The sequence below is a fragment of the Alosa alosa genome, chromosome 7 (genome assembly GCF_017589495.1).
Source record: "Alosa alosa isolate M-15738 ecotype Scorff River chromosome 7, AALO_Geno_1.1, whole genome shotgun sequence".
Taxonomy (NCBI): domain Eukaryota; kingdom Metazoa; phylum Chordata; class Actinopteri; order Clupeiformes; family Clupeidae; genus Alosa; species Alosa alosa.
In genome coordinates this window covers 655,842-666,669 of record NC_063195.1, presented here as the reverse complement: position 1 = coordinate 666,669, position 10,828 = coordinate 655,842, and the positions used below count along the sequence as shown (strand labels likewise).

The 10,828-nt window shown below is 44.4% G+C and overlaps 1 protein-coding gene across 2 annotated transcripts; it reads right to left on the bottom strand.

Moving 5' to 3' along the window:
* Positions 1-2,533: 2,533 nt before the first annotated feature.
* On the bottom strand, positions 2,534-9,550 carry alkbh5 (alkB homolog 5, RNA demethylase). 2 transcript variants are annotated; one of them, XM_048247414.1, is made up of 5 exons: positions 7,930-9,550; positions 6,579-6,635; positions 6,503-6,526; positions 6,012-6,125; positions 2,534-2,973 (listed from the first exon to the last, which is right to left on the bottom strand). In XM_048247414.1, the coding sequence occupies exons 1-5, from the start codon at positions 8,631-8,633 to the stop codon at positions 2,847-2,849; spliced, it is 1,026 nt and encodes a 341-aa protein (XP_048103371.1). In that variant the 5' UTR covers positions 8,634-9,550; the 3' UTR covers positions 2,534-2,846. The 2 variants fall into 2 exon arrangements, with proteins under 2 accessions (XP_048103371.1, XP_048103370.1); XM_048247413.1 differs by lacking the exon at positions 6,503-6,526 and having other exon boundaries at positions 6,555-6,635; positions 7,930-9,542.
* Positions 9,551-10,828: the final 1,278 nt, after the last annotated feature.

Here is a 10,828-nt window from a genome sequence, read left to right as displayed (position 1 = left end):
TTGTCAATGTCTTGTATGTGGAGCGCTTTGGGTTGCACTCTTTGCATGTTAAATGCACTAAACTTAAATGCACCTTTCTATTTTATGGGTGTCTGCCAATCAGCAGGGTGGCGCTGACAACCAATTAATAATTTGAGTTTTGTTTTGGTGGGGTTGAGTGGGAAGAAGATAAGAGGAGACATTGTTAAGAGACTGACACAAGAAGAAGGCGGCCTAGGTTAAGAAAGACATTAATAGTTTAACACTGGTATTTAACATTGGGGGAGTTTTGTTACTTTTTCAATGTGGGCGCATGTTTAGCCTATGTGCGAACGCGAGGGGAAAAAAGTCAGTTCATAAGGCTAGAAACCGCTACAGGCTAGTTACTTGACCACTTTTGTGCTAGCGGACTTCAACTGTGCCAGAGACGTGAACGACGGCTGGGCATTCGCTCCAAGGCGTGGTCGTGGTAGTGAGTGGAATATTTTGCAAGCCATAGCCTACTGCGATTCTCCCGATTAATTCCTATGAGCTCCAACGAAAGCGCGCCAACTTTAGTTATACTGGCCAGTAGGACATTTGCTAGGTTGATGTTCTTGTTCTCTGTGTGGTTCTTTGGTTATGTCAAATCTAGCCTGGGTTTTCCCATGCTGCCTTGCGCGCGCGATTTGAGATGAGGGTCTGACGTTAGCCAGGCTATGTCAAATCTATAACAGTGTCTGAGTTGGTTAGTAAAACGATTACGAGTGTATTATTGTTTAAATATGATAAGTTACATTTTGATGTGCATCCCACCATTGTAGTTTCACAACTCCTAGACAAAGTAGAATGAGCCAGATTATAGGCTTTTTTTTTTTTACCAGATTTACTTCATAGGTCGTTATTAATCACTCATAAGCATTGATATGGAACGGTGATTAAGCTTAGTTTTTTACCGGATCTACTTCATAGGTCGTTATTCATCACTCATAAGTATTGATATGGAACGGTGATTAGGCTTAGTTTTTTACCAGATCTACTTCATAGGTCGTTATTCATCACTCATAAGCATTGTTACAAATTAAGAAGCATGACTTCTCTCTCACACACACACACACACACACATAGTGCCAAAGCGTAATATTACGTTTTTCCTTCCCATCGTTGAGTGCCAAAAACGTAATATTATGTTTTTAGCTTTTTTTTTTTTAAATTACGAAACTAGACACTCGAACACACCTTATATGTGATTTAACTCTGTAATGAATGGAAATTAAATATATGATTGAAAACTCATGAAAACGGACATATCTGGACATTTTATCATAACTTGGTTGCCGCTTTGGGTCGAATCAGTGAAGCCCGTCAGCTCAAAACCAGGCCATTTTCGTGGGTCTATCACTAGGTGGCAGTCTCGCCAGGTCTCGCTGATCACTTCCCGGAAAGTTTACAGGCAACGCTTCATATTTCATGAAAGATGTTATATCTCCATTTCTAGAAAAAAAAAACAGTGATTTTGATGAAAACTAGCCACTGTTTAGCTTGGGATTTCTCAGGAACAGAGGCGTGTAGAAATACACGGTTTGCACCCACTGAGAGCTTAAAGTCTCACCATTTAAACGAGCCATTGTATGTGTTCATAGCTATAACACAGAATATGCTGTGGCTGTACAACAATCATCAACAATGGTCTAGATTGCTGGCACTCTAGGACAAAGCTCCCGAAAACAGCTTGACATTCAATGAGTTAAGAAGCATGACTTGTTCACACACACACACACACATTAAAAGCATGACTTCTCTCACACACACACACACACACATTAAGAAGCGTGACTTGAGAACATTCGTTTATGACTTCATAACATCATTTCTTCCTCTGTACATCTTTGATGCAAGAATACATATTATTATTATAAACAATAACACACACACACACACTCGTCTGAAATGGCATACATTTGGGATGAAACACAAACACACACACACACTCGTCTGAAATGGCATACATTTGGGATGAAACCCACACACACACACACACACTCTTCTGAAATGGCATACATTTGGGATGAAACACACACACACACACACACACAGAGAAACACACACACAGTCTCTCCAACATTGTGTGCTCTCCAGAAGTCAGTTTGTCCCAACACTGTCAGCAGTTGAGAGCTGTCTGTTAGTAGTGTGTGTGTGTGTGTGTGTGTGTGTGTGGGAGAGAGCGCGAGTACAGATGGTCTGTATTTGTATATGGTGATGGTGTGTGTGGACAGGCATGCATGTAGTTGGTGTAGGTGTAGAGGTGTGTGTGTCTGTGTGTAATAAATGCTCAGGACTGAGAGCACAGGTGTGTGTGTGTGTGTTGTGTGTGTGAGACACGTCTGTGGAGAGGCTGCAGGTTTGTGTGTGTGTGTGTGTGTGTGTGTGTGTGACACGTCTGTGGAGAGGCTACAGGTTTGCGTTTGTGTGTGTGTGTGTGTGTGTGACACACGTCTGTGGAGATGCTGCAGGGTGTGTGTGTGTGTGTATGACACGTATGTGGGGAGGCTACAGGTTGTGTGTGTGTGTGTATGACACGTATGTGGGGAGGCTGCAGGTTGTGTGTGTGTGTGTGTGTGTGTGTGTGTGTGTGTGTATGTGTGTGACACGTCAGTAGAGGCTGCAGGTTGCCACGGTGCTGGCTGTCACAGGCTCTATCCCTCCTGCACATGGAGTCGTCCCCCCGTGCATTGTGGGAAATGTAGTCTCTCAGTGGCGTCTCATATTGACTCAGAGCGTGGCGCCGTCCCTCTGTGCATCATGGGAAATGTAGTCTAAGTGGCGTCTCATCTTGACCCTGCGCGTGGAGTCTACTGCCCCCTGTGCATCGTGGGAAATGTAGTCTCTCAGTGGCGTCGCATCTTGACCCTGCGCGTGGAGCTGTCTCGCTGTGAATCATGGGAACTGTAGTCTCTGCGGGATCGGACACGAGACACGCGGTTCTCCTCCTTATCCATCTCCAGAACGCGTGGCCTACACACACACACACACACACACACAAGTTATTATCGTTATAGTGTCGTGTCATACGTTACGTTAAATCCATATGTATGTGTTGCATCTTCTTCTTTGTTTCCACTGTGTTTCCTCCGAAGTTGTAGCTTTGTCTGAAGAGCATGCAGCAGAATCCTGACATCTGTCCTGACATTGTTACTTTCCTTAGGCTACTAAAATAGCGATCCATGCTGGTACTGACTAGCTAACTTCACCCTAGTTAGAAACGTTAGTTAACAGCTCCACTCCTCTCCAAATTTCACAAAACTATTAAGCTTCTTTTCAACGAAACATAATTGAACTCCGTCCGAGCTGCTCTATATCGGCGCAGGCGTAGCCTACCTTATGAATGTCGTGTGTGGCGTTGGGGGAAAAAAACACAGCATTAGCAAAGCACAGGATAGACCTGTTATGTAGGCCTACAAAGCTAACATATCCTCTATAGTATTTTAAATATTTTCAATAAGTTCAGTATTCACACCAATGCGCAACAATTCTGGAAATGGTTTGGAAAAATTAATGATGGAAAAAAGTTATTAATTGTGAAATTACGCAGGCTGGAATGCATGTCACGGACCACCTGCAATGGCGCCACACGGACCACCGGTTGAAAACCCCTGCTGTACATCATCTGATTTAAATATTTACAGGTATCAAGGCTATATTTAAAATGGGTTTGATCCAGCAAGCAATTAGTGGGTTTGATCCTTGCGGAGCAAACCCACTATTGTTCTTCTTAAGTTTTCTTATATATTATTCCTGTTCACCCACTTTTTGTACCGAAAATAACGACTATAGGCTATGCTGAGGGCGGCGGCTCACTGGTAGTTGTTGTAGAACCTCAAATCAGCGCGTTTTACGGCGTTAGATTTTAACGCTAACGTGAACGATGACGGCGTTAGATTTTAAGCGATTTACTGGCGTTAGATTTTAACGCTTAGCGAAATATTTTTAGATTTTAACGTTTAACGTAACGATTTACGGCGTTAGATTTTAACGTTTAACGTAACGATTTATGGCTTTTAACGTTACATGATCCCTACAGACACTTCCTTATTTTTCACCGTGAATAAGTATGAAAATTAGACCGGATCTGACTATTTGTGGTAGCCTATGCTAGCTCTATTTATTTACCCATCACAGTGGCTGGTAGGTTGACCAAATTAACCCGCCAGCGCACAAAACTACCTGCATTTGGCAGGGGGCGGGGGGCTAATTTCCATCCCTGGTGTGTGTGTGTGTGTGTGTGTGTGTGTGTGTGTGTGTGTGTGTGTGTGTCTGTGTGTGTGTTCAATGGCAGGTGTCAGGTGCAGTCTCTGTGTGTGTCTCTGTGTAAAAAAAGGGGTAATGTTGTGTGTGCGTGTCTGTTAGGACCAACCGATTGGACCAACTAACACAAGTTTTTGAAAACTAAAATAGGGAATCGATTTTAACCAAATATGTACACTATCCATTTTAAACAAATTAAACAAATAAAAAAAGATGTAACAAAACTCACAAACAAGCAGAAAAAGAAAATAAAGAATTCAGAAAGTGCAGTAGGCACTGCTAAAGCTAAAAAGAAAATTACCACCAATTTTATCGGCTGCGTTTTGCCAAACTGGCAACAGATCAACCTGTTTGAAGGGATCGGCTGCTATGTAGTGTGTGGTGTTTTGCCCTAAAAATGGAGGACAATGTGTGATCAACCTGTGTAACATGAGAGACGAGTGATGAGCCCTAATGTGTGTGTGTGTAGTGTGTGTGTGTGTGTGCATGAGAGATGTGTGATAGGCCCTAATGTGTGTGTGTGTGTGTGTAGTGTGTGTGTGTGTGCATGAGAGATGTGTGATAGGCCCTAATGTGTGTGTGTGTGTGTGTGTGTGTGTGTGTGCATGAGAGACAAGTGATAGGCCCTAATGTGTGTGTGTGTGTGTGTGTGTAATGTTTTTCACTGATGTTACGGCAGTCCACTCTGCTTATTGTTTTTCGAGAATGTTGCACTCCTGTTTGTCATTGTGCACGAAACTTCACGCCAATAAATCATCAGAAATATTGCTGGCTTGCGTCTTCAAGCGCCCTCTTTACGTTCGCCCTAATGCCTGTTAGTTGTCCATGGATTGGCCTATATTTGGCGTTGAAAATGTAAACGTCTTTAGACATAGAAAATCGATTTTAAAATCAAACAGGATTTTTTCACAAAAGTGACAGCTCTGCTACATACCTGTGTGCTGCATCAGGGTCTGCTTTGCAGTGGGGGTGGGAGTGTGTGTGTGACGGTGTGTGTGTGTTAGGGGTGTCACGATTCTTCAAATCCTCGATTCGATGTAATTTTCGATTTTAAAGTCACGATTCAATTTTCAATTTTTTTAAATATTACTATTAATGCATTCCTTATATGTTATTTACTCTTTTTGGCCTTTTCCTTTTCTGTTTCAGGGGGCTTTTATTTTGAAACCGTTCCAACCGTGAGGTTGTAATGTAAACAGAGCTAACATTAGGCTAAAACAGAGACGTGAACATTTTGAAATGAAACAACACAGAATGATAATTTGATTGTTTCAGCACACTCCGAAGAGACCCAAGGTTAGTGTTCATGGAATATGTACTTATCAATGTGCATTTTAAGCCTTAAAGTAACTTTGGACTGTAACTAGTTCACCTTTTCTCTTGCAAGTTGAGTAGGCTAAGTTAGTTTAATTGACGTGAATGAATGAATACTTCCACACCGGTGATTTCAAAGTAGCAAGAGGGGCTTTGATTTCGGTAGGTTAATGTGTATATTTTAACTGGCTGCAGCCTAAAATTAGAGCAGTGTTGACGCTGCAGTTCAGCACGTCGTGTGTGTTTGTGCGTCTTGGCATACATGCTGGACGTGACATTGGGGGTGTGGCTGCATCGTCGATTCTACTTTTAAGTTCGAAGTTCAAAATTGAGATGTAATTTCGATCGATTTCGAAATAAAATCGAAATCGTGACACCCTTGGTGTGTGTGTGACTGTGAGAGAGTGTGTGTGAGAGAGTTTGTGTGTGTTTACCTGTGTGCTGCATCAGGGTCTGCTTTGCGGTGGGAGCGCTTGTGTGTGCGGTCTGAGGGAATAGGGGCGGGGCTTGGAGCATCCGTGTCCAATCGCGGAGCATCTGGCCTTGTCCTAGAACAACACACACACACACACACATCTCCCCTTTACCACCACACCTGACCACACACACACACACACACACACATCTCCTTTACCACCACACCTGACTGTACACACACACACACACACATCCCCTTTACCACCACACCTGACTGTACACACACACACACACACACATCTCCCTTTACCACCACACCTGACTGTACACACACACACACACACATCTCCTTTACCACCACACCTGACTGTACACACACACACACCTTCTTTACCCCACACCTGATTGTACACACACACACCTTCTTTACCCACACCTGATTGTACACACACACACCTTCTGAGGATGATCACTGCTCTTCTTCTCTCTCTCACACACACACACACACCTTCTGAGGATGATCACTGCTCTCCTTCTCGCTCTCACACACACACACACACCTTCTGAGGATGATCACTGCTCTCCTCTCCTTGATGTCCTGAGGTCTGATGCAGTGGGTGATTTCATCGGCTGCATAACCACTGAAAAACAAACACACAAACACACACACAGGTAAACACAAACTCACGGTAATGCAGTTTGGTTTGAACGACCAGTAAACACACACATACAGGTAAACACAAACTCATGGTAATGCAGTTTGGTTTGAACGACCAGTAAACACACACACACAGGTAAACACAAACTCATGGTAATGCAGTTTGGTTTGAACGACCAGTAAACACACACACACAGGTAAACACAAACTCATGGTAATGCAGTTTGGTTTGAATGACCAGTAAACACACACACACAGGTAAACACAAACTCATGGTGATGCAGTTTGGTTTGAATGACCAGTAAACACACGTGACTTCTCACACACACAATATACAGGTAATGACAAACTCATGGTAATGCAGTTTGGTTTTGAATGAGTTCTCACCAAGTCAATGTGTGTCTACAAAATACACATAACGTGCAAAACACACACTGGTGCCAACTCATAAAATGCAGTTTGCCAATGCAGCAAAACTACACCTCCATCAGCGTTAGCAGTTTGTGGCGTTAGTGACACAAGCTAGTTGCTTCTATTAAATTCAAGGGAATTAGCAGAAAAGCGAGGAAAGTTAGACTAGCCAGCCAAGATGCAAGAGTAGAACTAATTTCTCCAATCCACGAGATTCATTGGATATATGAGAACAGGATGAGATTTGCAGGAATACAGTGAGAAGGAAAGGTACATGCCTTTTTTAACCCGGTCCGGCGCAGTTTTGGTTTGAATAAACCAAACATTACACACACAGGTAAAACAAACTCATGGTGATGCAGTTTGGTTTGAATGACAGTAAACACACACATACAGGTAAACACAAACTCATGGTGATGCAGTTTGGTTTGAATGACCAGTAAACACACACACACACACACACAGGTAAACACAAACTCACGGTAATGCAGTTTGGTTTGAATGACCAGTAAACACACACACACACATCTCCTTTACCACCACACCTGACTGTACACACACACACACAGGTAAACACAAACTCATGGTGATGCAGTTTGGTTTGAATGACCAGTAAACACACACATACAGGTAAACACAAACTCATGGTAATGCAGTTTGGTTTGAATGACCAGTAAACACACACACACACATCTCCTTTACCACCACACCTGACTGTACACACACACACACAGGTAAACACAAACTCACGGTAATGCAGTTTGGTTTGAATGACCAGTAAACACACACACACACACCTTACACACACACACACAATGGACACACACCCGAGGACGGTGACGTGCAACACGGGTTCTGACACACACCTGAGGATGGTGACACTCCCGCGGCGTACAGGCAGGTGCAGCACGGGCTCGGACACGCGGATGGGCTTGAACTGGAAGCGGCAGCCGAAGCAGAGCGCGCTATCGCTGAAGAAAGACACGGAGACGATGGGCCGCTCGAAGATGTGGATGGGGTCCACGTGCGACACGATGCAGCCGCCCGGCTGGTAGTCGTTAATCACGGCGCTGTTGACGAACCCCTCCGACAGCAGTCCTCGCTCCACCAGGCGGCTGATCACCAGCTCGTGCACCCAGTCCGGGATGTCGTCCACCTCGCCCTTCGAGTAGAGCCGTTCCTGGCCGGGGCCTCTGCGTTCCAACTGCGCGCCGTACGTGTAGCCCTCGCCGAAGAAGTACTTGTTCCTCAGGGGCGCGCGGTCCACCGTGTGCTCGCGGTACAGACCTTTGTCGCCCTTGGCGACCACCTCGTCAATCTTCTGTTCGATGAGCGCACACTCCTGCGCGCTGAAGACGGTCGCCTGCTTGATGCCGCTCTTGACGCGCCGGGCCTCGGCCTCGCGCTGCTCCTGGTCGCTGGCGGCGTCCTCCTCGGACTCCTCGCGGTACTTGCGCTTCTTGGCGCCGCCGTTGCTCCGCTCGGGGAGTTGTTTTTTTTTTAGGTCGTCTCGGTGCGGCGTCATGGCCTTCAGCTTCTCGCGCAGGTCTGTGAACCCGCTCGCAGACATGATAATGGTCAGCTAAAGAAACAACTAAAACTGAAATAGTAAAAAATAAAGATATGTCACTACGTTCCCATATTTACTTATTCCCGCATTGTTTCTGCAAACTGAGAGGCGTTGCACGAGACGTGACCGGAGCCACGGTAACGGTAGTTATTCGGCTGCGTAGCCGGAGAGCTAAGGTTACCAGGCTAACGCTAGCAGGGTAGCTAGCTGTGGCAGTGGCTAGGCAGGGGGGCTACACGTTGGCTGGGACCGGTGGCACTAGTGCAAATAACGAGATCTTGCACAGCTTGTTGTTACAACTCAGTCACGTATTTACAAAGGACATGTTACTCTCTCCTCCCTCTGATATAAAGATCAAACGCAACGCACACGCTAATTGTCTGCAGGTTACATGTCATGCTAGTCAGAGTTAGCTAGTTAGCGATAGCTGGCTATTAAGGCACTGGCTCGCTGCCGTGTCGTTAAGTAACGTTAACCTATGCATATATGCTAACAGGGGCTATGTCGGTGCTGGCCTGGTATTGAAGCTACACGATCGTCTCGTCGTTATGACAAAGTAATTTTCCTACTTTAAGTGTGTATCCCAAATGCGTTGAATATTCCAAATGCGTCTGTTTGGTTTAAATTCCGGCAAAAAACGGGTAGAGGAAAGGACTCGTGCAACCCCCAAAACTGCTAGCTGCGCATGCGCTTCACTCAGCGTGCGCGAGCCGGAGGACGTGGAAAGTTGTTTCCAATCAGCTGCACGCGACCGCAGTCCATCAAAACAGACGCCCAGCCGGACCGTGCGGCAGAAGGTTCGACCATCCATCATTGACCTACAAGATCACAAGTTTATCTATCGTTTGTTTAGCAAACATAAGCAAACGTACGTCATGGAAGCTGAATAATGATGTGCACAGTCCTGTGGTCATATCCAGTTAAACCAGCTGGACCTACCGATCCGCTTTCACCCCCTCTAGGCTGGGGGTCCCTGTAGCTATGGTGACCACGCTATGCCACTGGAAATGAGGACACTTGTTCCCAAGTTAGGACAGAGGTCCAAAAGTGAGGACACACACGGAATTGGGGTAACATTAGTGGGGAATGACATTAGAAAATAAACCATTTATACATATATTGGCCTTTAATGCCTTTAATCAGATAGGAACTCAAATTAGCTTTTTTGCACATAAATCTTGAATTGTTATCAACCAAAATGAAGGGCAAAATCACATAATGATTCAAAATATGTATGCCAGCATCAAACACCATATATGCATCAGTAATAATGAGGTTTGGATTATTTTCTGGGTTCCTATGAGTGGTTTAACAAAATCAGAGGTCAACTTTGAAGTCCTGTACAGCCACAAAGCTACAAGATCCAACTTCTGTCATAGCATTTTATACTCCAGAGATATTACATTACATTACATTACATTACATTTGGCTGACGCTTTTTAACCAAAGCGACTAACAACATGGTAAACAGTAAGTTTTAGAACAATTCTCACAATTTTAGGACAGTTTAAAAAAACATTAGAGTACAGTAAGAATAAGTGCGTCGGTGAGTGCTGTTTTTAACAGTTACTTGTCAGTTTAAAGCGGCTGGTGAGTGCTAGGATCAGTAAGACTTGTTGTAAGTGTTGCTATGAGTAGATGTTCTCTAAAGAGCTGGGTCTTCAGGAGTTTTTGAAAGTGGGAAAAGGATGTCCCTGCCCTTGTAGGAACTGGCAGTGTGTTCCACCAACGAGGAACAACAGATGAGAAAAGTTTGGATTGTAGCTTTCAGAAAAATATATGTAGTGACACGCCCCTTTTTGGGCCTGTGGCTCATGGACTATTATGCTTAGTGTGTGTGTGTGTGAGGGAGCAAGAGAGAAAGAGTATTCTCAAGTTGAGTGATTTAATATGTGTATTTGATAGAGTTTAGCAACACTACTAGTTTATGTACATTTAACACTTTGACTAATCTAGAGAAGGCACTGGCGCATTTGGGATTGATTTGACGTGAGTTGGAAATCATGCGTTTCAACCTTATCCTGTCAAACTTGGCCTACCACTTCAGCCCAATGATAGAGGTCGCTCTGAAAATATCCTATAAGCTACATTGTGAGTTTGTTCCAATATAAAACATCACATTTATATCCCTCGCAAATGCGGAATAATGTAAAGCGTGTCAACAAAACTATCTCCCCCAGCCGCCGGCGTAGCCT

Bases quoted from the DNA above. Each gene is read 5' to 3' on its own strand.
- alkbh5 (XM_048247414.1), bottom strand. From the start codon at position 8,633: ATGTCTGCGAGCGGGTTCACAGACCTGCGCGAGAAGCTGAAGGCCATG. The intron at 6,636-7,929 runs GTGTGTGTCAGA...TTTGTTTTTCAG, and splicing joins GGGAGTGTCACCATCCTCAG to TGGTTATGCAGCCGATGAAA. The intron at 6,126-6,502 runs GTGTGTGTGTGT...GTGTTGTTCTAG, and splicing joins GCAGTGATCATCCTCAGAAG to GACAAGGCCAGATGCTCCGC.